The sequence below is a fragment of the Heterodontus francisci genome, chromosome 13 (assembly GCF_036365525.1).
Source record: "Heterodontus francisci isolate sHetFra1 chromosome 13, sHetFra1.hap1, whole genome shotgun sequence".
In the NCBI taxonomy this organism is placed as follows: domain Eukaryota; kingdom Metazoa; phylum Chordata; class Chondrichthyes; order Heterodontiformes; family Heterodontidae; genus Heterodontus; species Heterodontus francisci.
The window spans coordinates 2,257,208-2,283,769 of record NC_090383.1 but is presented as its reverse complement, the minus strand read 5'-3'; the positions used below and the strand labels follow the sequence as shown (position 1 = coordinate 2,283,769).

The 26,562-nt window shown below is 41.0% G+C and overlaps 1 protein-coding gene across 7 annotated transcripts in view; it reads left to right on the top strand.

The window, feature by feature from the left end:
* wdpcp (WD repeat containing planar cell polarity effector) overlaps positions 1–26,562 on the top strand; it is a 173,408-nt gene that overhangs the window by 40,261 nt on the left and 106,585 nt on the right. For 6 of the 7 annotated variants that reach the window (XM_068044232.1, XM_068044233.1, XM_068044230.1 and 3 more), the window contains exons 2-7: positions 12,337–12,420; positions 16,295–16,339; positions 16,892–16,942; positions 18,289–18,359; positions 18,614–18,673; positions 22,770–22,884. In XM_068044232.1, coding sequence (XP_067900333.1) covers positions 12,360–12,420; positions 16,295–16,339; positions 16,892–16,942; positions 18,289–18,359; positions 18,614–18,673; positions 22,770–22,884 — 403 coding nt within the window. In that variant the 5' untranslated portion in view covers positions 12,337–12,359. Of the gene's footprint in view, positions 1–9,384; positions 9,515–12,336; positions 12,421–16,294; positions 16,340–16,891; positions 16,943–18,288; positions 18,360–18,613; positions 18,674–22,769; positions 22,885–26,562 lie in introns of all 7 variants that reach the window. The other variant, XM_068044231.1, reaches the window with a different exon arrangement.

Here is a 26,562-nt window from a genome sequence, read left to right as displayed (position 1 = left end):
GGTTTTAGTTTTGTACTAAATCTTAGAATTCTGTGTGTTTCAAAAAATTGAAAGAAGGATTTTCAGTGGACACCTGCAAATAGCTGAAATTTTTGGATGTTGACTTTGTGTGTAAGAATAGGAAAAGCGAACAGTTTCAAGGAAGCCTGCTGGGGGTTTTTGACCCTCTCAGAGCAACATTTTGAATGATGGGATGCACTGATCGTGTGATCGGCTCGGGACGGCTTAACTTCTTTTGGACCCTTTTAAAAGCCAGTGAGTTGGACAAAGAGCAGGCATTTGAAATTTTGAAACTTAGGCCTGACCTGCCTGGAGGCTAGAGAAAAAGACCTCTCTGGAAAGGAAACTTGCACCTCTTGAAAAGAAACCTTGTATTTGAAAGGTGACAGATTCCTATCGCCTCCTGTCTCTGAAGAATTCCTGCATTCATTGTGGTTTCTCTTGCCTCCTGTGTTTTGGGAAATCCTGGAACCTGAAGAAAGCTTCTGCTACTATACTGCTGCCATGAGTCCTAAGCAGACCTGTTGCTACACCCCTGCTGAAGGACCTATGTGACATCTGTTGTAGCCGAATTGCCTTGAACGCCTACCCATCACAGACTGTTCATCAACCTCGCCAGAAGAGACTTCATGTGGCATCCAACTATTTGACTCTGGGACACCTCACTCAACCAAAGACTTTCCTACTAGAATGTGACAAACTGATTTATTTTATTATTCCTCCTATTCCTAAGAAACAGCTGTAAACCAAAACCCTTTTTTCCCAGTAAACCAGTTTCTTTGAATATATATGTGTGTGCATGAGGACTAGTGAAATAAGGGGCTTATATATAGCCGAGCGCGTCTACCCTGAGGCACAGTGTGGCTTTCGTGCAGAGAGATCGACCGTTGACATGCTGTTCTCCCTTCGTCAGATACAGGAGAAATGCCGCGAACAACAGGTGCCCCTCTACATTGCTTTCATTGATCTCACCAAAGCCTTTGGTCTCTTCAGACTACTAGAAAAGTTTGGATGCCCGCCAAAGCTATTAAGTATCATCACCTCATTCCATGACAATATGAAAGGCACAATTCAACATGGCGGCACCTCATCAGAGCCCTTTCCTATCCTGAGTGGCATGAAACAGGGCTGTGTTCTCGCACCTACACTTTTTGGGATTTTCTTCTCCCTGCTGCTCTCAGATGCGTTCAAGTCTGCAGAAGAAGGAATTTTCCTCCACACAAGATCAGGGGCCAGGTTGTTCAACCTTGCCCATCTTAGAGCGAAGACCAAAGTACGGAAGTCCTTATCAGGAAACTCCTCTTTGCTGATGATGCTGCATTAACATCTCACACAGAAGAGTGTCTGCAGAGACTCATCGACAGGATTGCGGCTGCCTGCAATGAATTTGGCCTAACCATCAGCCTCAAGAAAACGAAGATCATGGGACAGGACGTCAGAAATGCTCCATCCATCAATATCGGCAACCACGCTCTGGAAATGGTTCAAGAGTTCACCTACCTAGGCTCAACTATCACCTGTCTCTCAATGCAGAAATCAACAAGCGCATGGGAAAGGCATCCGCTGCTATGTCCTGACTGGCCAAGAGGGTGTGGGAAAATGGCACACTGACACAGAACACACAACTCCAAGTGTTTCAAGCCTGTGTCCTCAGTACCTTGCTCTATGGCAGCGAGGCCAGGACAACGTGTGTCAGCCAAGAGTGACATCTCAACTCATTCCATCTTTACTGCCTCTGGAGAATCCTTGGCATCAGGTGGCAGGACCGTATCTCCAACACAGAAGTCCTCGAGGCAGCCAACATCCCCAGCTTATACACCCTACTGAGCCAGCGGTGCTTGAGATGGCTTGGCCATGTGAGCCGCATGGAAGATGGCAGGATTCCCAAGGATGCATTGTACAGCGAGCTCGTCACTGGTATCAGACCCACCGGCCGTCCATGTCTCCGCTTTAAAGATGTCTGCAAACGTAACATGAAGTCCTGTGACATTGATCACAAGTCGTGGGAGTCAGTTGCCAGTGATCGCTGGAGCTGGCGGACCACCATAAAGGTGGGGCTAAAGAGTGGTGAGTCGAAGAGACTTAGCAGTTGGCAGGAAAAAAGACAGAAGTGCAAGGAGAGAGCCAACTGTGTAACAGCCCTGGCAACCAATTTTATCTGCAGCACCTGTGGAAGAGTCTGTCACTCTAGAATTGGCCTTTATAGCCACTCCAGGCACTGCTTCACAAACCACTGACCACCTCCAGGCGCTTACCCATTGTCTCTCGAGACAAGGAGGCCAAAGAAGAAGGAGCTGTGCACATAATGACTTTTGCATTTGCCTACATAACTACATGACTGCGCTTCAAAAATAATTTATAGACTATGAAGCACTTTGGGATGTCTTGAGGATGTGGACGTGGAGTACAAATGCAAGTTCTATGTTTATTTCTGCTCCATTGCCCACCTTTTAAGATTGCTGGCATCACTTCTCCTCAAAAGTCTTTCCTTAATCCCTCTGTCCTCTCCAGGTATCTCCCTACTTTAAGTTCTCTTTCCTCTTAAAAAAAAAATCCATGGACCTGTTGTCAGCACCCAGATCGGTGCCACCTCTCCCATCATTCCTTTTGTGCTCCCCTTTAATCCGGTTTCTGCCCTGCCCAAGCACTCGTCAGCATTACCATTGACATCTTTTGTGACCGTGACCAGAATGCACTATCCTTCCTCATTCTCCTTGATTCCCTGCAGTATTTGACAAGAGTCAAGCATTGCATCCTTTTCCACCAACCTCTCCCCTCCCCCACATCTCCCCCTCACTGAATTGTGTGGCACTCTTATCCTGATTTCATCACATCTTCTCCCTTGCTACTTTTTCTTCCCCTCCTTCAAGAATCTGTTTTAAACCTACCTCTTCAATCTTGTCTTGGACAGCAGCTCTAATCCATCCTCTATTTCTTGGCCTCCAGCTATTTCTGCCCTTAAGAAGCATTTTGGGATCATTCATTATGTTGAAGGTGCTGTATAACCTTAGTAGTTCTTGAATTCTGTACACAACAGAAAAATTTATCAGGGTTTACATTTTGCAAGCTCCTCCTGATCTTAAATTCTTCTTTCATACCACCTCTATCTTTTCTTTCCAAAAGAGAAAAGTCCCAGTGTTGTTTATCTTTCCTCATATTCTCCTCCCGCAGTTCTTGAAGTAGTCTCGCAACTTTACTTTGCACTTCCTTCAGTAATCAGAATTTTGTTAGTGTATTTTTGTACTGAGTTCCAGAATTTCACAGCCAGTACATTTTTCTACTTTTAATGGAAGCTTAGAGCTTAGCTATAGTTTTGTGTGTAATTTAATTTCAGGCTATGAAATTGATATATTTTCCCTTTATTTTTCTCCTTGAGCCTGACCCTTGCTGATGCTGCTGTCAACCAGATGTTCAGACACGGGGAGCAGCAACTAAGTGATAGCTATCATTCCAAATTAACCTTCCAAATTCTCTCCCTTCCCTATTGGGAAGCACATGCTTTGGTTCTGCCATTGCAGTATGGTGTGGAATGGGAATCTAATCTATGTCTCTACTGTACGCTGCTGTGTTTTGGTGCTGCCTCCTTGTGTGCATCTTTTATTTACTTCTTCCTTCTCTCTGTCTCCCAGGCTACCCACAATGCTGAGAGAAACCTACTCCTAGGTTTCCACCAATACTGAATTTGACCCAGTGTTGATTACTTACCATTAATATTTTCCTTTCTTTCCCCGAACCAAAATGAGCATCTGCTTGACAATACAGTCAAGACTGGGAATGCACCAAGCTTGCAATCACTCCCTCCCACATTAACATTCTATTTTCTTCATAGTATAATTTATATTTTATATTAGCTGAAGCCCTGCTTTCTGCAATCCGATTGGTTCTTTAGGTGAAGGCTGCTCTGGAGCCCTGTAAAAACTATATACAATTCTATAAAATATACGAGAGTAGAAACCAGGTTAACTGCTTCATTAAAACAGACAGAGGAACCTAATGTGAGTTTAAACATCCATACAATGACAATTATAATAGTAATTTCTAACCTAATGTGATTTTTTTTTTACTCTAAAATATTTGATTCAAAGCTTTTCAACACTTAACTATTAACCCCTTTGGGTTTAGTATTGGGAATGGTGCCGGACTGATAGACAGTCACTGTAGTTTTTATTCTGGCCTTGGCCCTGCTCGCCTCACTCACCAAGAAATCTCAAGACTGGAAGAGACATAGGACCATCTAGTCTAGCTCCCTGTTAGCAATCAGTTGCATTTAATAATGTATTTCTCTTTAAGGCACTGGTTAAATTTTACCATCATGATGTCTAAGCTACAGTCTCTCTTGGTAATCTGTTCCAGTAACTAACAACCCTCTCGGTAATGTTACTTGCGTCTCACCTGAAACAATTTCTTGATTTAAACTGATCTCTCCTTGCTCTGCTATGTTTTGCCAATAAAAGTAGTTCAGACTAATCTATATTTCTGAGCGTTATTATTTTAAATGCCTGAATCATATCCCTAAAGGTCTTCCCTCTTCCAATGCGAAGACTTCTAGATCCGTGAGTTTGTCCCCTTATGCTTCATTTTCCAACCCCCTTTATCACCTTTTGTACCTTTACCAACTCGGTCACAATCTTTCTGTAGACTCCGTTCCAAATCTACCCACAGTACTGCAGGTGGAACCTGGTCAATGCTGTTCTTAATAGTAGGATTGCTTCCGTTAATCTACTTATTTTTTTTAATGCAACTCAACATCTCATTCTCTTTGACAACTGCCACACATTAGTTTTCTGTGTGAAACTGAATCGCTCAAACTGCCTTGAATCAGTTTAAAATGAGCACAAGAGCCTCAATCTGGCCAAACAGAAAAGTAAAGGTAGTGTAGTTGGGTGTTTTCTGGCCTGAAGTCACTCCTGGACTCATTCCCCAGTCTTGGCCAGTTCTAGACCCCACTCCTCAGTTTCAAGTCACTCCCCCAAGCTATTTATGTATTTATTTAAATATTACTGCAATGATGAGTATATCTTTTCATACTAAATAATTTTTCATTGCCAAAAGCCATGTGCGTATGACAATTACATTAAGGTCATTTTCGCCTTGAAGGTGTGATTGAATTGGAAAGAAATTTCAGTCAAGGGATAGAGATTCTTGCTTAAACCTCTGTCAAGAGAATTTGTTTTTTTCTGTATTGGAAGAACACTTGTATGCAGGGTTTAATTTATTGTAAGCTGTAAGCAAGTTTGCACATGACTTTAAAATGGAATGCCAAGAAAGATAATAAGCACACTGCAGTAATAAGTTGGGTGTGGGGTTTCTTGCATGTGGTTGACAGCTTGTCAAAAAATCTGATGGGGATTCATTCTCTCTTAGGAGAACAGAGGTTGTTTCAGGTGTACAATAAACTAATTGCATTTCCCCTGAATGGATAATTGTCAGACTTCAGGACTCCTATCCAAATTTTCAGGAGTCTGATAACATTTACAATAGTTCCATCAAAGTGTCTTGGGGTGATCTTATCCAGATTACTGAAACACAACCAAACTCTTCTACAATTTGAACTTTTCCTTTCTTTTATCTTTTTTGTTAGTTTATATATTGTCCTTTTCATTATTCACTTTTATTTTTCCATTGTTCTTGCTATTTTATCATCTTTATTCAGTAGCAAATGAAAACTTTTACCGTTCTTTGACTAATTTTATCGTCTAACTTTTAATTTTTTGTCTTAATCTAAATTCCGTAATTGTCATTATTTTGTTTGCAGTATTGCAGAGTTTATGACTGGAGAGATTTGCCTTATTTATTTCTATCCCTATCAATAAATGCTGCCAAAATTAGAGATTTAGCGTGATTGGTTGAGGAAGCTAGTGGTGGGCATGGCATTACGAAAGTTCGGGTATGTTTAAGGGTTATTTACTCGTGGTATTATTAGTAAAATGTTTCAACTTTTGCTAGTGCAGCTGAAGAGATGAATCTACATGTTAGATGTTTGTATTCCCCTCTTGTCTATTCAACAGGCACCTGGACAGCATCAAGTGAGAAATTAATGGAAGGTTTTACCGAGTCAAGTGCTGGAATTAATGAATTCTCTCTAATCCAACAATGTACTAATTTTAATCTTGTACTTAGTTCTAAATCTTCTGTGTAACAATGTTGAATTGTTAACATTGCGGCACAGTGGCGCAGTGGTTAGCACCGCAGCCTCACAGCTCCAGGGACCCGGGTTCGATTCCGGGTACTGCCTGTGTGGAGTTTGCAAGTTCTCCCTGTGTCTGCGTGGGTTTTCTCCGGGTGCTCCGGTTTCCTCCCACAAGCCAAAAGACTTGCAGGTTGGTAGGTAAATTGGCCATTATAAATTGTCACTAGTATAGGTGGGTGGTAGGGAAATATAGGGACAGGTGGGGATGTTTGGTAGGAATATGGGATTAGTATAAATGGGTGGTTGATGTTCGGCACAGACTCGGTGGGCCGAAGGGCCTGTTTCAGTGCTGTATCTCTAATCTAATCTAATCTAAATTACAATAAAGTAATAGCTGCAAGAAAATAATCTATAGAATGCCAACCCTCGGTGGTGGTTTATTTGTATTTATTGTTCATGCAGAAAGGTTATGATAGAAAAATGTCTCCACGACCTTATAGCTTTCAAACAAAATTCTTATAAAATAACCATGAACATGGAAATATTGATCTGAATGTCAAGAACTTGATGTCCACATTGATGTGTGTTGTGACCTTTCTTGCTGAATGTCATACGTATGCATATTATTGTAGGATTTTATACTGAGACAGAAAAATTGACTTATTTATAACTTTTCTATTACAAATATGCTGTAATGATTTTGGAGAAAAAGGTGACTTAATGCCCCTTTCGGCCCTCAAAGTAAAATGGTTATAATTTTGAGTAGCAAGTGTTATTTTCAAGAGAGCCAGTTGGTGAAGGATAATGCTGGAGCCAATCTTTACTCAGTCTTATATTTATTTACAGAGTGAAACATTACAAGCATACACCTCCTAACTCAACCACACCATAGTTTCAGTAACTGTCTCTTTGTATGTGCTCAAGTAAGACCCCAATTAATGATGTCCACCTGCATATAATTAAATACAATTGCTATGCAATTAACAGGCAGCTCAGCTGGGAAAACATTCATTAGGTCCCCAAAACCTGTAGCTAATTATTGTGCCGGCTGTGTGGTAACAAAAGATCTGTCTCTGGATGGTGGGAACGACAGGTAGAACCTGACTGTCCACACATCAGTCATGCTTCATGTCAGCTGATCGCAAAATATAGTCAGAGGCTGTAATGGCATATTCTGCAGTTATAACTAAATAACACCAGTTCTTTATGCAGGGAGTGGGAGAATATGACTGAAAATGTGTTTAAAAGAGTGGATCATAATCTATTATGTTTCCACTTCTCAGTTACTTCCCATTTCACAAATAAAGCAAAAGTCATTGCAATCAAATCCTGATAACATCATCCCTGTCAGTCATTATTAAACTTGAAAGTCATTGATTCTATCAGGAAAAAAGGGTTTAAATAAGAATTAAGAGTTCTGAAAAGTTAATTTTAAAAGGATGTGGGGATAACTGACCTGATCTTCTTAAGTGTTCTAAAAGGGTATCATCCTGGATCTTTGTTTACTGATTTAAAAAAAAAACGACATCAAAGTCTTTCTGTCTGAAAGAGGATGTCAAATTAGGACCATAGTGCAACAACGTTTCAGTCTGTAATTGTGTGGAGCAAATCCAGGACAGGCTTGACTTGGAATGTAAGTTTTGATATGTTTTTAGGTGTTTCAAAATAAACCAATGGTTTGAGAAACAATGTCTAGTTTGTGTGCAGCTTATGTACTGCTTAATATTTATGTCAGTATTATATTTGTGTGATATCCTCCCATCAGAAGTTATAGCATTCTGTTTTTCTGCCAATTTTTCTATATTTTAGACATTTTTAACTTCTGACGACTCCATTTTAATTGTAGAAACCATTTCCTTTTGTGTCTACTTGATTAGAATTTGATGTATTTGGGATGCCTTCCACCGTTTTTTTATAAACTTGGAGGTACAACTTGTACACCAGTGTCATTTTATGGATTTTGCCAACCAGTGTAAAAATGGCCAATGTGATTTCTGCACCATTAAGACCAATGCAATAAGTTTTATGATAAATGATCATGCGTTCTGTGAACAAACATTTTAAAAACATCTCAGATGTATGCATTTTTTCCCCAACATGATCTCAGTGCACTTGGAGATGTAGTTTTTATACAGTGAAGTGACATGATCTGAAAAAGGCAGCATAATAAAGTCTGAAGATGTGTAAAAAGTGCTATGTGATGTGATAATGGACCAAACAGACATGGAAAGAGTTAGTACCATGTTAGGTAATCCCAGGACAGTAGTGGGGACCCACAATTGACATCAATATCCATGGGCATGGGAACAGAAAAATAAGCCATGGCTCCCATTCTCAATCACTATCCAGCATCTCTGTCAGTGTCAAAGGAGTCCCTGGTTGCCTTTGCTATATTTGTTTTGGCAGTTGTTACGACCAGGTGAGAAAGAGGTCTAGGGTTCCCTTTCAGCCTTCACCTGGTCTTACTGTAACATGGTTTAATTTTAAACACGCTGTTTTTAGCTCCCCCTTAGTGAATCCTTGTTCAACACTTTTCAATTATAAGGCAAAGCCACCAGCACAAACAGGCTTTCTTAGGTTTAAAGAAGAAAAGTTGAAATTTATTAAACTTAAAATCTAATTCAGTTAACGCCTACAGATACACGATGCGCCCACGCTAGTATGCATACGCGATACGCACATGCAGATAGGGACAGAAAGCGAAGAAAAATAAAGTGGAATGGTTTGAGACAATATCTGAAGAGTTTTTGCTATGGGTCTTCGAGCTCACTGTTGAGTCCTTGATGGTAGATAGATCTTGCTTTACGTTGGGGCCCAGTATTCTTCTTAAACCTTGTTCGCTGTAGGAGACTTTTCTCTCTTGGGGTTCATGTGTCTTCAGTGGATTCAGTTCCGTGAGAAAGATATGGGAGCAGACAGGAGAGGCTGTGGCGAACCAGCCAGGAGATGTCTTTTCAAACTAGGAGCAAAGAGCTTTTCTGCCAGCTCTCAGTTCAAAACTGTATAATTCAGAAAAAAAACCCAGACTGCCAAGCAGGTTACTCATGTGACTAACTGGTTTGACCACGTCTGTTTGTGGATTGTATTGGAGCAAGGGATAGCTCCTTTGTTCCCAAACATTGTCCGTTAATGTGCAAAAATATCTTTCCAGCCAGGGGCCTGGCAACCCCTTGTAACAGGCCGCCTTTTCTTCCCAGCAACAATTTGAAATTTAATGTCCATGTAGCGAAATTAATGTGCCTCATCCTTGGCAGGTGGAGGCCTGCATGATACAGTGAATAGATCATTAGTACTGTCACGGCTCACCATACAAGAAATGACTGCTTGAATGATGGAGATCCACTACTGCTCAAAGAACTAAACCCCCAGGAGGAAGGCAATTAGGTGATTATGGTACTCTTCAAAGTTTTTGACCAAGTGCATCTGAAAGTTAGAAAACATATTTTCTTTCCTTTTCGCATTATGTAGGTTTTACGTAGCTTTCACGATCATGTTCTCAAAAATCATGTACCAATCTAAAATACATTAGTTGAAATTTACAGCTTAGAACTTTTGAAGATCAAATCAGAACTATCTAGCTTACAATGAAGATTTATAAAATCAATGTGTTTCTATGTTTATGACACTTTAACTTCCTTTAAAAAGTAATCTAACTCCAGTTCTGGATTGGTTCCACTAAATGCAAACTATTTTTGTGAAAGCAACATTTTTAGGGGTTTGTGTGCTATTTTAATTGGGTTTACTTTAAATGGGTTTACTGGGGAAATAAAAAAGCACTCCAATGAATTATAGGCAAATGTTTTAACCAGAGGGTTATAAACAGATAGGCATAAAAGGTCCTGTGGCATTATTTGAAAAAGGGCAAAGGAATTTTCGGATTGTACTGGCTAACATTTATTACGAGCATACGAATTAGGAGCAGGAGGAGGCCACTCGGCCCTTCGAGCCTGCTCCGCCATTCAATAGGTTCATGACTGAACTGATTACTCCACATTTCCACCTAACCCGATAACCTTCCACCCCCTTGCTTATCAAGAATCTATCTACCTCTGCCTTAAAAATATTCAAAGACTCTGCTTCCACTGCCTTTTGAGGAAGAGAATTCCAAAGACTCACGACCCTCAGAGAGAAAAAATTTCTCCTCATCTCTGTCTTAAATGGGAGACCCCTTATTTTTAAACAGTGACCCCTAGTTCTAGATTCTCCCACAAGGGGAACCATCCTTTCCACATCCATCCTGTCAAGACCACTCAGGAGCTTGTATGTTTCAATCAAGTCGCCTCTTACTCTGCTAAATATAAGACAGCCCACCCATTCCAGGGTATTAGTCTAGTAAACCTTCTCTGTATTGCCTCCGACACATTTACATCCTTCCTTAAATAAGGAGACCAGTACTGTACACCGTACTCCAGATGTGGTCTCACCAATGCCCTGCATAACTGAGGCATAACCTCCCTACTTTTGTATTCAATTCCCCTCGCGATAAATGATATCATTCTATTAGCTTTCCTAATTACGTGCTGTACCTGAATACTAACCTTTTGCGGTTCATGCACTCAGATCCCTCTGCATCTCAGAGCTCTGCAATCTCTCACCATTTAGAAAATATGCTTTTTTATTCTTCCTGTCAAAGTGGACAATTTCACACTTTCCCACATTATACTCCATTTGCAGACCTTTGCCCATTCACTTAACCTATCTATATCCCTTTGTAGCCTCCTTATGTCCTCTTCACAAGTTATTTTCCTACCTATCTTTGTGTCATCAGCAAATTTAGCAACCATACCTTCGGTCCCTTCATAGTCATTTATATAAATATTAGAGACATTATGGCACAGAAGGAGGCCATTTGGCCCATCAAGTCCATCCTGGATTTCTATAGGACAATCCAGTCAGTCTCATTTCCCCGTTCTACCCCATAGCCCTGTAAGTTTATTTCCCTCAAGTGCCTATTCAATTTCATTTTTATTCATTGTCTCTGCTTCCACCACCCTCACAGGCAGTGGGTTCTAGATCACTACTACTTGCTGCGTTTAACAAAAAAAGTTCTTCCTCACATCCATTACATAGAATTACATGGAATGTATAGATGGCTTGGCCATGTGAGCCGCATGGAAGATGGCAGGATCCCCAAAGACACATTGTACAGCGAGCTCGCCACTGGTATCAGACCCACCGGCCGTCCATGTCTCCGTTATAAAGACGTCTGCAAACGTGACATGAAATCGTGTGACATTGATCACAAGTCGTGGGAGTCAGTTGCCAGCATTCGCCAGAGCTGGCGGGCAGCCATAAAGACAGGGCTAAATTGTGGCGAGTCGAAGAGACTTAGTAGTTGGCAGGAAAAAAGACAGAGGCGCAAGGGGAGAGCCAACTGTGCAACAGCCCCAACAAACAAATTTCTCTGCAGCACCTGTGGAAGAGCCTGTCACTCCAGAATTGGCCTTTATAGCCACTCCAGGCGCTGCTTCACAAACCACTGACCACCTCCAGGCGCGTATCCATTGTCTCTCGAGATAAGGAGGCCCAAAAGAAAAAAGAAAGATAGCACAGAAACAGGCCATTCAGCCCAACTGGTCCATGCTGGTGTTTTTGCTCCACAACAATGCAACTAAGTGTCTGGAGGATTGAAAATACAGCCATTTACTGTCATATTGTAGAACCATTTTCTTTTGCCTCCAATACACTGTTCCACTAATGAATTACAGCTACGTAGCCAAGGTTTCATATATTTCATATGACTTTCCACCTATTCATAATTTTTAATAGAGCATGTCAGAATCAAGATTAAAGAACATTTTCTTGTGGGTAGCTATTGTGTTATACAGGAGGTTAAACTGTGAAATCGACAAACTTGCAGTCTCTCCCAAATACAAAATATTACAAAAGATAGCACATGGAATTTGAGCCATTAGTTAATGGATTTCTCAAAAAGTGCTGCCTTCTGGGGCTTACCAGCAGACCCAGCTACATAATAGCAAGTCCTGTGGGAGAAAAAGAAACTGCTGTTCTTTTCCTGCTTTTTCTCAACTAATGGGTAAGAAGGTTAATGTGCGAATGTGTACTGGTCCCCAGGTTATTGACACATTTTTATCTTAAAATATGGTTAATGAGGGACTATTTTGCAATTCCATTTGCAAAGATGTTTAGTTTAATGTTTAATGGAAGCTAATTAATTTTCACATGTTGGGTTCTTGCTTTGACAGAGCTGAGTTCCATCTGCCATCAGATGTCTTTCTGTCTGACTGAACTGCACCTGTGGTCGATGAAGAATGCCTTACAAATCAAGGGTAATTGAACTCTTGCCTAGTCTTTGTAACTTTTGATTTAAATGGTTTTATTCCTTCCATTCTTGCATCTAGAAATACGTTGAGTTTTCATACATGTATTTTTCGGTCGGACGTTTGCATAGCTGTTAATATAATTATGGTATCTATTATGTTTTCATTTAAATTGAATTTACCTTTTGATACACTGATACCAATTAAAAATCAAATTATAATGTAGTAGAAATACAGATGTAAATTGTATTTCTTGATGCAGTTTACATCTGTATTTTCACCACTTTCACATTAAGGAAAATAAATGTTGATTTGTGTTTGTTGAACTGTTAGAACGTTATACACTACAGCCAATCAACCGGTGGGCAGAACTGTTTTGCTCACTATAGACGTAATGTGAGCTCAGTGATATTTAGACAGTTCTGTTTAAATAAAAAGCTGTACTGCTGTATCTACACGAAAGTGTGAAACTTTGATCAATCTTGCATAATGATTTTTCTGGATTGTTGACACCATTTAAAATCTGCATTGTTACGACTGAGGCGGGAGGAGTGCACTGTCTTTCTCTAGTTCCACTTCTCCACCGGTCACAACATATGTTTAAATGTGTACCCAGTTACTGATGCCGCCAATTATATACTCCACCTATTTTAGTTTCAGAATCAAATCCACCAACCAGGTTTCTTTAATAAACAGCAAAAGTATTAATTTATTATAAAACAAGACTTAGTCAATAAAGATGCAAAGTTTTAACACAGTTTGAAATATATATACATTTTCCTTCTACATATCCCCCCTCCCCCACCACACACGCACGCACACACACACTGGTAAATGGAAAAATAAAGATGCTTTGGCCAAAGTACTTGTTAATTCTAGAAGAAAAGGATAAGATATGTTATGTTCCAAATGGCATACAGTCTGGTGTCGAAGTATACGTAGACAAGTCACTGGGATCTTTTCAGAAGCAGGTCATTGAGGAGATGTCGAGAGGACATCTTCCAAAAGCTTCTCATAAGAAATGCGGGATCAGGCGTTATAGCCATCACACACTGGATTTTTTGCAGGGTTTCTCAGAGAGGTGGAGAAAAGATGAGCTGGGTGTTTCTTTCAGCAGGCTACAAACCCAACTGACTCAAAACAGTATTCAAAAATGAAACCCATTCTTGAGCACCATAAATCTTGACATGTCACTTCTCTTGTAAACAGCTCCCCATAGTCAGAAGGCTCTTGTCGTTTACTTAGCTGAAGACACGTGACATCCAGTCAATGCTTTTAAACAGAGTCCTTCCAGTGACCCTTTAAAAACACATCCATGGAATCCCCTCAGTCTCAAATGAATCCATCTCCACAATTCGAAAACACAAGTCCTCAAAAAATATTTTAAAATGGAAGCACTTTCATAACCGCATCCACATTCAACATATATGGTTGGCATCCTTCCATCAATGAAAGATGATGGATATGCAGCAAATAGTCCATTTAGATGGGGTATCTTCTCTTGGTGCACCTTTGCTGATGGCTGTGAAGGCCAATCCTTGGGAGGCAAGTTCCGCCACAAGTACTGCACGTGAAACTGCCAAGTGACGCTATGTGTTGTTATTTTTGGTGTTGGCCCTGTTGCTAAGCTGCTGTAGCAATTGGTCGTCGTGGTAATGCACACCAGTCCCCAGGATGTGTCGCCATTTCCCTCTTTCACCATCTAGTGACTCCCAGGTGAGATAGTCGACAGTTAGGGCCTTCATGTCATGCTTGCAAGCATCATTGAAGTGGAGCTTTGGGCACCCCACTGGTCGTCTGGCGCCGGCTACCTCACCATACAGAAGGTCCTTGGGTATGTGACTGTCTTCCATCCTGTGGACGTGTCCGATCCACTGAAGCCATCTCTGTTTGATTAGTGCCAATGCATTTGGGAGCTCTGCCTTTGAGAAGACTGCCACATTTGTGATTTTTGTCCTGCCAGGATATACCCATAATGCACCGCAGGCAGTGAAGATGGGAATTATTGAGCTGTTTTTCCTGGTCGCTGTAAGTCACCCATGTTTCACAGCCACAGCAAAGTGCAGAGAACGCAGCCCTTATAAACCATCAGCTTGGTCCTACTGGTCAGTTTGGTGTTATCCCATGCACGTTTTATCAAATATTGAGTAAGACGATTTTTAGGGTTTTATGCCTTGTGAATTTGTTCTGAAAAGAGCAGTTGTTTCCTTGAAAGGGAATTTTTAGAAGACCTGGCAGGTCTTGACATTTTGGGCAGCATACAAGAGTACTTTCCATTAGGAGTCACTTAGATAGTAATCAGAAGTGGAAACAGTGGCAAATTTCCCCATTCACTTAGGGCACTGATGTCAATTGCAATACACGTCTGCCACTTTGGTGAGATCAGTTAACTCAGCACAACCAGGAATGAAACCTAGGATCTTCTAGTCAATAAGGTTCACCTACAAGCTGCTTTTGAAATATCTTAGAAAGTTGTCACTTAATAGCAAGAAGCATTTCTTCAATTGTTGACCTAGAATTACATACACCCTGACACAATGATCACAGAATCACAGAATTATTACAGCGCAGAAGGAGGCCATTCGGCCCATCGTGTCCGCACTGGCTCTCTGAAAGAGCAATTCCCTTTGTTCCATTCCCCTGCCTTCTCCCCATAACCCTGCACATTCTTCCTTTTCATGTAACAGTCTAATTCCCTTTTGAATGCTTCAATTGAACCTGCCTCCACCACACTCTCGGGCAGTGCATTCCAGACCTTAACCACACGCTGTGTGAAAAAGTTTTTCCTCGTGTCACTTTTGCTTCTCTTACCAAATGCTTTAAATCTGTGCCCTCTCGTTCTCGATTCTTTCATGAGTGGCAACAGTTTCTCTCTATCTGCTCTATCCAGACCCCTCATGATTTTGAATACGTCTATCAAGTCACCTCTCAGCCTTCTCTTCTCCAAGGAAAACAGTCCTAACTTCTCCAATCTATCTTAATTGAAATTCCTCATCCCTGGAACCATTCTCGTGAATCTCTTCTGTACTCTCTCCAATGCCCTCATGTCTTTCCTCAAGTACAGCACCCAAAATTGGGTGCAATACTCCAGCTGAGGCTGAACTAGTGTCTTATACAAGTTCAACATAACTTCCTACCTCTTGTACTCTATGTCTCTATTAATAAAGCCCAGGATACTGTATGCTTCATTAACTGCTCTCTCAACCTGTCCTGCCACCTTTAATGACTTATACACATATATATAGCCAGATCCCTCTGCTCCTGCACCCCTTTAGAATTGTTCCCTTTATTTTATATTGTCTCTCCATGTTCTTCCTACTTAAATGAATCACCTCACATTTCTCTGCATTGAACTTCATCTGCCACCTGTCTGCCCATTCCACCAGCTTGTCTATGTCCTTTTGAAGTGGGAAATAATTTCAGTCTTCATGAAAAAAGTGAAGCCAAAAGGATAAAGAAAAATGATGAAAAGTTAAAAAGCAAAGAAAATACTTAAAGAGCTGTTCCATTTACCGAGGGTTGTATAACTTCAAAAATTCCAGACATTTTTAAAAGTTTAGATATAATAGTTAATTGAAATGCACATTTAGTCATTCGAGCTAAATTGTATCCCAGGGTCTTCCTGAATCCAATTTCTACACATTAGATGCTTAAAGTTAGCCCTGTAGAGGGACTCAATTGAGAATATATTTGCAGGATTACAAAATTCCCATTAATAAGTTTTCAAGTTTTGGCCTATATAGGTCTTTCAAAAAGTTAACATTAATAAGCTGTGAAATTATCTGTTTTTGGATGCTAATTTTAAAGTTTAAATACTACTTTTATTGTATCCAAACAAAAACATCTTGTATGCTTGACCTTTTTAATATCAATTTTACAACAGATACAGATGTTGGCACCTATCAATATTATGATAAGAGAGAGGCAGGTAAGTACAAATTCATATTGATATTTGAGTTACTTTGCTAAAATTGTGAATCATCTTAATATAGTAAAATACTAGATTCCACATTTATGCACCAGAATTCCAGCAGAGGGCATCAAAATCCAACTGATACAAATACGGTTTTAAGCATTACTTTATGAATAACTAAAAACATTTGTTAATCCTGGAAGATGTTTGCTGGTTTGGTGCCCTTCCATTGTAGATTATTTCTTGTTCTTGACCAGGTTAGCATGGAGGTCTGTGTGTGCACCTTTTGGGGTTAAAATGCAACTTCAGTGAGAGTGCAAAATGCATGTTACGGAATTACGTGATGTGTTTAATGAGCAATCAGTTCATTACTGGGCATTTAACACACTCAAAGTTAAATTTCACCACCTGTTTGTCAATTGTGGTATTGTCCCTACATTGCTGATGCCAGACAGATTCTGCTTCTATTCTTATTCATCTTTTTAGCTACAAATTTTTTTTGTTAAAGTGTACTGTAGTTATGTCATTTCTTTTTATTCTCATTTTTCTCATCTTAAATCCCTTTAGTGTCACCATCAGACTGTGGTTACCTGGAAGAGAAGCAGCATATGGCAGAGGGTGAGTAATGTGTGGTGTGGTAGTACGACAGAATGTCATTTAAGCTCTTAATAATTGGAGTAAATGTTCTTTCACCATTTCTGGCAAGTATGAATCTATTTCCTTTACGTAGATATCACAGCTTTTCTCCAACAGAGAGAGCAGCTTCTTAGAATAAAACAAAATGCTGACAAATGGCACACTGAATGCTAGCAATCTAGTCTTCCTGGTCCCCTTTGATAACAGAATATTGTCTTGAGTCATATGTCTCAGATATCACATTAAATATGCAAGCCATGTCCTTACTGAGCCCTTTTGTCTGAATATCCTTCTGAATCAAGTAAAAATCAAAGAATCTACAAATCTTCTGTCATCATTTCTTTCAAGAAATGTTTTTTAAAATGCGACTCACAATAATAAATAGAATTGAATAGTACTTCATATTTTTAGGGCAGCTTTCACTCATCAAAATTTAACACTTAACCACACCAAACTAATAAGTGAATACGGTCATTGATAAATCCAAAAGGGAATTCAGGAGAAACTTCTTTACCCAAAGAGTGGTTCAAATGAGAGTCTGGAGCTTCAACTGGTCCTTGAAACTCGCTGATAATAAGATGAAGCCAGCAAGCTCATTTACCTTGATCCTGCCACCAGCCTCATTACACAGGTGTGAGCCAATTTCTAGGCCCATGTTTCCAAGACATGCATTTCCCGAATTTGTTAGTTTTTCTTTAATTTTGGAAAAAAGACAGACATTTCTTAAGCTTTCCAATTTCCAATAAACGTAGAAAGTCCGGTCTCTGAATTCTGCCCTACTCATACACTGCATTACATGTAAAAATAATTTTTAACTGTATAATACTTTGGTAAATCACAAATTTCCAGATTGTTTTAACATTGATTCATAGAATCATACAGCACAGATGGAGGCCATTCAGAACATTGTGCCTCTGCCAGTTCTTTGGTAGAGCTGTTCAATTAGTCTCACTCCTCTGCTTTCCCCATTGCTCGTAATTTTTTTCTCCAAATATTTATCCAATTTACTTTAGAAAGTTCCTACTGAATCTGCTTCCAACCACCTTTTCAGCAGTGCATTCCAGATCATAACTCACTGTGTAAAAAAAAAACTAATTCCCCTGGATTTTTGCCAATTAACTTAAACCTGTGCTCTAGTTACTGAATTTTTTATTTATTGGTTTCATTTGATAAATTTGAGTTTTTAAAAATGTATTCTTAAATACTAGATGTTTTTGTCAAGTTCAGATTAATTACTGGCGCTATAATATTGGAATAATTTGGGTAAATGGTATGATGTAACTCTTCTCGTTATATTCAAAGGATTACTTTCAAATTTCCTTTGTCAGCTCGAGAATACTTGTGGACACCCAAGAATAGACGCCCAGATAAACGTCGAGGCACCCTCAAGGAGTTTGAGGTACCTTCCTAGTTACAAAGTTGACAGTAAACAATTATACTTCTTTATTCATCTTTCAGCAACTTTAATTTTTGCGAAGGATCAGCCTGCACAAAGATCATAACCAGCCTGTAGTGCAATGGCATGTTCTGAAACAGTTGCATCTTTGTTTTCGAAGTATGCTAATCTCTCCTGATTGGAAATCAGAAACACTTTAACCATTAGTGGCAACGAATGCATCTGACATAGCCATCTGTGTTCTTGTTGTCCTTCAGGAGCTGCTGCAGTGCAGCCGTTGTGTGCTGAGCAAATGGAAGAACAAGAACTTTTGTCAGGTATATGTTTTAACAATTATCTTGGGTTGTTCATTTAGTTTAATTTAATTGAACCTTTCCAGGCTTGGCTTTACAGTTACAAATAATGCAACATATGTAATGATGTGCAACATATATAACGGTGTGTCTTCAATTTCTTATCAGCTCAACTATCCAGATAATTTGTATATACAGTGGACAGCACATTTTTTACAAAGGCACCCAAGTATTTATATAAGTATTTTAATTTTATAAATGTTATATTAAATCAAAGTATAATTCTAAAACCGTTATAAAAACAGAAAGTGCTGGAAATACTCAGCAGGTCTGACAGCATCTGTGGAGTGAGAAGCAGAGTTAACGTTTCAGGTCTGTGATCTTGCAACAAAACTGGCAAAGGTTAGAAAGGAATTAAAACAAGAAATGCTGGATTCACTCAGCAGGTCTGGCAGCATCTGTGGAAAGAGAAGTAGAGTTAACGTTTCGGGTCAGTGACCCTTCTTCGGAACCCTTCGGTTCCGAAGAAGGGTCACTGACCCGAAACGTTAACTCTACTTCTCTTTCCACAGATGCTGCCAGACCTGCTGAGTGAATCCAGCATTTCTTGTTTTTGTTTCAGATTTCCAGCATCTGCAGTATTTTGCTTTTATTTTAGAAAGGAATTAGGTTTTTAAGCAAGGCTGGGGGTGGGGCGGGTGGTGTTGGGTGTGGAAGAGAACAAAAGGGAAGGGAACTTTCCGCTAAAACTGTTCCCTGGATTCTACAAGAGCAACTGAAATAGCCGTTTGTTTCAGAAGGTGCAACTTAGCTTTGAACAAATTCGCAAAAATGAATTTTGGAAACCTATGACATTAACTTATGAAAAATGTGCAATCTGTTGAATTAATGTCCACTGAAAAGCCTTTTCTTAAACTTTTAGCAGTTCTTGCAGAATATGTTACCTTGGTATATGTCCTTTTTCAGCATGAATTTCTTAACATATGTAATACAAAGCAGAAGACAAATGAAAAAACACAAAATTAGTGTTAATATTTTCGACCACGTTACAGATGTAATATCAGAATTGGTGGTGGATTATAATCTTCAGTACTCTGGTTAGTAAATGTAGCATAGAAATTGCTTTCAGGATCCCGGAAATTGCTCCTGGGGTCTCATTATACTAAAGCAGTGAGCTGTGGGTGTCCTGGCAGCTCGTCAGTCCAGCACTTCCCAATTTTCACCAGCTTGCATGCTGCGCCAGCTCTTGGCTAAGTCCAGAAAGGAAAGAAGGTCATAAATATAAGACTAATAAATCCAATAAGATAGATCAAGAGAAACCTCTTTACCCAGAGCGTGGTTAGAATGTGAAACGTGAAACTCGCTATCACAGGGAGTGGTTGGGGTGATAATGAAGTCAAAGAACAAAGAACAGTACAGCACAGGAACAGGCCATTCGGCCCTCCAAGCCTGCGCCGATCTTGATGCCTGCCTAAACTAAAACCTTCTGCACTTCCGGGGTCCGTATCCCTCTATTCCCATCCTATTCATGTATTTGTCAAGATGCCTCTTAAACGTCTCTATGGTACCTGCTTCCACCACCTCCCCCGGCAACAAGTTCCAGGCACTCACCACCCTCTGTGTAAAAAAACTTGCCTCACACATCGCCTCTAAACTTTGCCCCTCTCACCTTAAACCTATGTCCCCTAGTAACTGACTCTTCCACCCTGGGAAAAAGCTTCTGACTATCCACTCTGTCCATGCCGCTCATAACTTTGTAAACCTCTATCATGTCGCCCCTCCACCTCCGTCGTTCCAGTGAAAACAATCCGGGTTTATCCAACCTCTCCTCATAGCTAATGCCCTCCAGACCAGGCAACATCCTGGTAAACCTCTTCTGTACCCTCTCCAAAGCCTCCACATCCTTCTGGTAGTGTGGCGACCAGAATTGCACGCAATATTCTAAGTGTGGCCTAACTAAAGTTCTGTACAGCTGCAACATGACTTGCTAATTTTTATACTCTATGCCCCGACCGATGAAGGCAAGCATGCCGTATGCCTTCTTGACTACCTTATCCACCAGCGTTGCCACTTTCAGTGACCTGTGGACCTGTACGTCCAAATCTCTCTGCCTGTCATTACTCCTAAGGGTTCTGCCATTTACTGTATACTTCCCACCTTCATTAGACCTTCCAAAATGCATTACCTCACATTTGTCCGGATTAAACTCCATCTGCCATTTCTCCGCCCAAGTCTCCAACCGATCTATATCCTGCTGTATCCTCTGACAATCCTCATCACTATCCGCAACTCCACCAACCTTTGTGTCGTCCGCAAACTTACTAATCAGACCAGCTACATTTTCCTCCAAATCATTTATATATACTACAAAGAGCAAAGGTCCCAGCACTGATCCCTGCGGAACACCACTAGTCACATCCCTCCATTCAGAAAAGCACCCTTCCACTGCTACCATCTGTCTTCTATGACTGAGCCAGTTCTGTATCCATCTTGCCAGCTCACCTCTGATCCCATGTGACTTCACCTTTTGTATCAGTCTGCCATGAGGGACCTTGTCAAAGGCTTTTCTGAAGTCCATATAGATAACATCCACTGCCCTTCCTTCATCAATCATCTTTGTCACTTCCTCAAAAAACTCAATCAAATTAGTGAGACACGACCTCCCCTTCACAAAACCATGCTGCCTCTCGCTAATAAGTTTGTTTGTTTCCAAATGGGAGTAGGTCCTGTCCCGAAGAATCCTCTCTAATAATTTCCCTACCACTGATGTAAGGCTCACCGGCCTATAATTTCCTGGATTATCCTTGCTACCATTCTTAAACAAAGGAACAACATTGGCTATTCTCCAGTCCTCTGGGACCTCACCAGTAGCCAATGAGGATACAAAGATTTCTGTCAAGGCCCCAGCAATTTCTTCCCTTGCCTCCCTCAGTATTCTGGGGTAGATCCCATCAGGCCCTGGGGACATATCTACTTGGCCATTCAACTGTGGGACCACCTAGTTGGCCAATGTTACATTAATGGCCATTTCAACAAGAACTAGAAATCTGTTGTGGGAAGTAAAGGGGGACAGGAATATTTCCTAGAATCATTAATTGAGAAAAGGAAGGCAAGTTTGGAGAAGAAAGAAGAATAAACAAATACATAAAGTACCTGTATCTTGAATAGATATTGAAAATTTCCAGTAAGTCACAGAATGAAAAAATTATAATTGAGAGGTTTTTACCAAAGGATGAACAAAAATACTCACATTCTAAGTTAATTTGAAAAGTCGTAGTTAAATAGTATTATAAATATTAGAATACTTTTAAATGATTCTCATGGGGAACCGAGCTCAGAGACAATGCAAGGCGGGAATACTAAAATTGTACTCTTCATTGCTGACCACACCAGTGTGTGTAGGTTTAGGCCCATTATGGCACATTCCAGGTGCTTGCCAGCTCAGAGGCCAGAATCCCTAGCACCTGAGGTGCAGTGGGGAGATTAATGAGGAGGCCCGTACCCCTCACATTAGCTGTGCCAGCCTCCACATTTACAGTAGGTCCACACTGAATTCAGGAAAGCATGAGTTTGTCAGGGTAGGAGTGGCCAGCCCTACTCTCTCTGACATTGGGGATAGAATTTGCTGTGAATGGAGTTTTTTTACCCTGGACAAGATCTTCCCCGAAACTACCAGTGAAGCCAGCACTCAGCATATCCAGTCCTAGAGTTATGGCGGGAAGGTGTCAGAAGGCAAATTGACATGAGGATACATTTTTTTTTTGCAACAAGTTTTGGATAAGTACTCAAAGGATAAAAGTTTACAAGGCTTTAATTGGATGCCTGCCAAAGAGCTGGCTGAGGCACGATGGACTGACTGGCCTCTATCTGTGCTGTTTCATTCTACAATTCTAAGGCCTACAGATTTTCAGGACCTTTAGTCTATTTCATTATCCAAAATTTGGAAAGGAATCCCAGATGTTGAACACTCAGCTTCATGGCTTGGCGTAAAAACAACTGTTATGTAAATACTAACCCAACTTTGAAAATATTTCATAGTGCTTTTGTGGCTATAAAGAATGCATTATCCAGCGTGATGGTTTCACAGACTACACTTAACATCATGTCCTGTCTATTTCAGCTTTTCTTTGGTTCGGGTGTACTGGTATCATTAAGCCTCTCTGGGCCACATCTGGAGAAAGCCATGATCGACAGGACCTTAGTGGGGAGGCTCATCTCTGACACCATCAATGATGGTAATTGTATCCACATGAAAATCAAATGTCTAAATTAACAGTGACAGATGAAAAATGATGTGGCAACAGACTTACTAATTACTCTCACTGGGGACTTGTAAAAGCAACAAGTAACTGCATGTATTGTCATAGTTACAACCTTTCAGTGATAAATTATGAATACACTTTTGTACAGAGAGCTTTCCAGGTCTTATTTTTAACATATAATAAATCAATTTTCTAAAAGTTTCACCTTTCTTCAACAAAGCTGCTTGGGGTCACATTAGCGTTAGTAATGGCAGATTCTGGAACATAATAGTCTTTAAATCCAGTATTTGTATACTGTAAACACAATAGTACTTCTTTTGCACTTAGTCTTTTTACGTAATGTCCGTAACATCAGGGACTATTCAAAATCATATTAATAGGTACTGCTTTTCAAGAAAAAATGTTCTAAAATATCAGCTATATTTATCACCTATTTACACATGTATTCTACACTCTCAAATTCAAAGCATTTGTTTATTTAAACAAATTGTGCCATTGTGTGCAAAGATAGTTTGCAAGAAAAATTCAAATTTAGTTGTGAAGAACTATTTTGCAATACCTATAGACTATTTTGTTCAGATATAAATATAAAAGAAAAAATAACAAAACAGTAAAATATTAGAACCAAAGTGCTGATTGGGCAGGGATGAGGAGGGAGAGGGCAGGGGAAAGGGAGAAGGGGAGGGAGATGAGGGGAGGAGAAAGGGGAAAAGAGAGAGAGGCAGAAAGGAGTGCGGAGGAGAGAGCACAGGGACAGGGGAAGAGAGAGGAAGGAGGGATTGAGAGATGAGGGGAGGAGAGGAGAAGGGGACAGAGGGAAGAAGAAAGGAGGCAGGAAAGGAAATGGTGGATAGAGGGAGAGGGGAGGAGCGTGGAGGAAGAGCTTAGGGAACAAGGAAAGCAAGGGGAAGGGGAAAGAAGTAGAAAGAAGTTGAAGAACAGGAGAAAAGGAGTAGGGAGGGGACAAGCCGAAGGAATGAGGGGAGAGGAGGGAATGGGGAAAGAGGGAGTAGGGAAAGGAGAACAGTGAGAAGGACAGGGTAGCAGTAAGTGAGGGAGAATGAAGTAGATGGGAGGAAGGGGAATGGAGGGGGAGGGGTACTGTGGGGAAAGAAGGAAGAGGAGGAAGAATGGAAGGAGGTGAGGATTGGGGGGAGAATGTACAAAAGGAGGGAAATGAGCAGTGGGAAAGGGAGATTGAAGGGTGGGGAAGACGGAAAAGGGGAGTGGGAAGAAAGAGGGTTGAAGCACAGGGCAAAGGGTGGCGAGAAGGATATGCTGGTGATAGTTTTTTTCAGTCAGTAGGTGGTGAAAATTTGGAACATGCTTTTGCTTCAGTGGTGGGCAGGAGTTCTGGCTGACAAATGCTGTGGAGATCTCTGCGTGAAGTGGCAGTGGGGAGGTGCCAATTTGGAAGTGTTGCCCCCAGTGGGGGGTACTGTTTATGCTCAGTTGGTGGGGGATGTGGTTAGGTGGGGTTGTTGCTTCTGATTACCTTTTCCTCAGCTGAAGGAGGGAATTCTGCCCATCATGCCTGTGCCAGTTCTTTGAAAGAGCTATCCAGTTAGTCCCATTCCCCCACTTTTGCCCCACGGTCCTACACATTTTTCTTTTTCAAGTACTTAGCCAACTCCCTTTTATAAATTATTATTGAATCTGCTTCCACTGTCCTTTCAGGATAATAACTTGCGTTTTGGAAAAAAAATGTCTCCTGATCAAAAGTTCTTTTACCAGTTATTTTAAATCTGTCCTGTGGTTACTGACCCTCCTGCCACTGGTAAGTTTCTCATTTGCTCTATCAAAGACCCTGTAGAATTTTGAACACCTCGATTAAATCTCCCCTTAATCTTCTCTGCTTTAAGGAGAATAAACCTTTTCTCATTCCTCCATAAAATGAAGGTCCTTATCACTTTCTTTTGAATTTTTTTCTTGATATTTCAAAAGATTGGCTTTTTTGGCAAAGAACTTTGGGATGTAATACTGTGGTGTCTGGCTCAAATACATTAATCACATGTCATTTTTAATGAATGAAGTGTAATGAGCAGGGTTTCCCTTGGCGGGAGTATTGTATGAACTCAGGCAAAGTTTGCATTTTCCCTTCTTGAGCATAAGTGTCGTATGTCAGTATGCAAATGTCAATGGAGCAGGTTTAGGTTCTTGATAATTTTCCAGCTGCTGTTATTGTATAATTTTTGAGCAGGCCACCTCTGAGATAAATGTTCTTTTGCTTATCATGACATTTACCTCTGCAGTGCACTAAATTGTAATGGTGATAATCTGATGATAGATGTCAGATGTGCTAGCATTATTTGCCAAGGGCTGTGTAAGACTAGCTTCTCCTGGCATTGCATTCATCAAAGCCACCATAAGATGTGTTTTGACCTTGGGTTACCCGGCCAAAGTCAAAGCTGACCTATTTCTGCAGGAGTGCGGGATACCACACCTCAGCACCTACAGACGATGGTCCCAGGGGTCATTGATCTGGTCAGGAGGAAACGATTGCCACTCCTCCGGCCTGGGTATTCTGCAGGGAGACAACTTCATCTCTCAAGTTGAGGAGGTGGTAGGCGGTCTCCTCCTTGTAACAGACTTAATGTGCAAAAACGCTTCACTTTGGTTAATTAGCGTGTACACCCTGACTCAAAACAGCAAGCGGCTGTCATTCCAGATGGTGACTTCAATTGCATCATTGATGAGAGTGGATGATTTGGCAGGACCGACAGCACACTGGATGTAACCTCTAGACTCCTGATGCAAATTGTAAAGATGCCGAGCTGCATGACATCTTCAGCAACCCTGCAGATGGAGCGCAGCATAGATACACCTGGTCGAGGCCAGATGGTCTGACAGTTCCAGGATCGACTTCCTGTTTGTGTCCCGACGTTCACGGTCAGATCCACCGACATCAAACTGGAGTTCATCTCTGACCACTGCCTTCTGCTGGCTATTACTTACAGGAAGACCTGGAGCTTGGCAGGGGGACATGGAAGCTGAACATGAACATGTTGACCCTAGAAAACATTGAGGAACCCAAAGGGGATTACAAAGGTTGGAGAACAGTGAAACCCCTCTGCAAGTCCCCGAAGCACTGGTGGGAAGCGATCAAAGTGAACATCAAGAGGTTCTTCAACCTCAAAGATGTGCAGAAGATGAGAGAGAGAGAGATAGAGGGAAGTGTCCCGACTCCAGAAAAGCATGCAGAATCTGCTCTGCTGCAGTCGATGAAGATCGATGTCAAGGAGGATCTCCAGGAGGTGAAGAGCCAGCAAGCCTCGCTTTTTGCTGTGGAGGCCTCCAAGGTCATCATTCGGTCCAGAGTCCGCTCCGTGGAGCAGCATGAGGCGTGCCCCTGTTTCTTCTTTGAAAAGGTATGCAGAGAGAGCCCTGTAATCAGCAGCCTGAAGAAAGAGGATGGCTCTGTAATGTCATCACAGTCTGACCTATTGAGGATCAGCAAATCCTTTTATGCCAAGCTGTATGACATGAAGCACACTGACAGCATAGCCTCCGACCAAGTGGGAGAGTCTGGACAAACCGTTAACGCTGGACGAGCTGACAAAGGCCGTCAGGTCAGACTACCTGAAGGTGCTGGGGATGTTGTTTGGAGAGGCTGGGACGTGAGCCAAAAACTGGCAGCAGCATATAACCAAA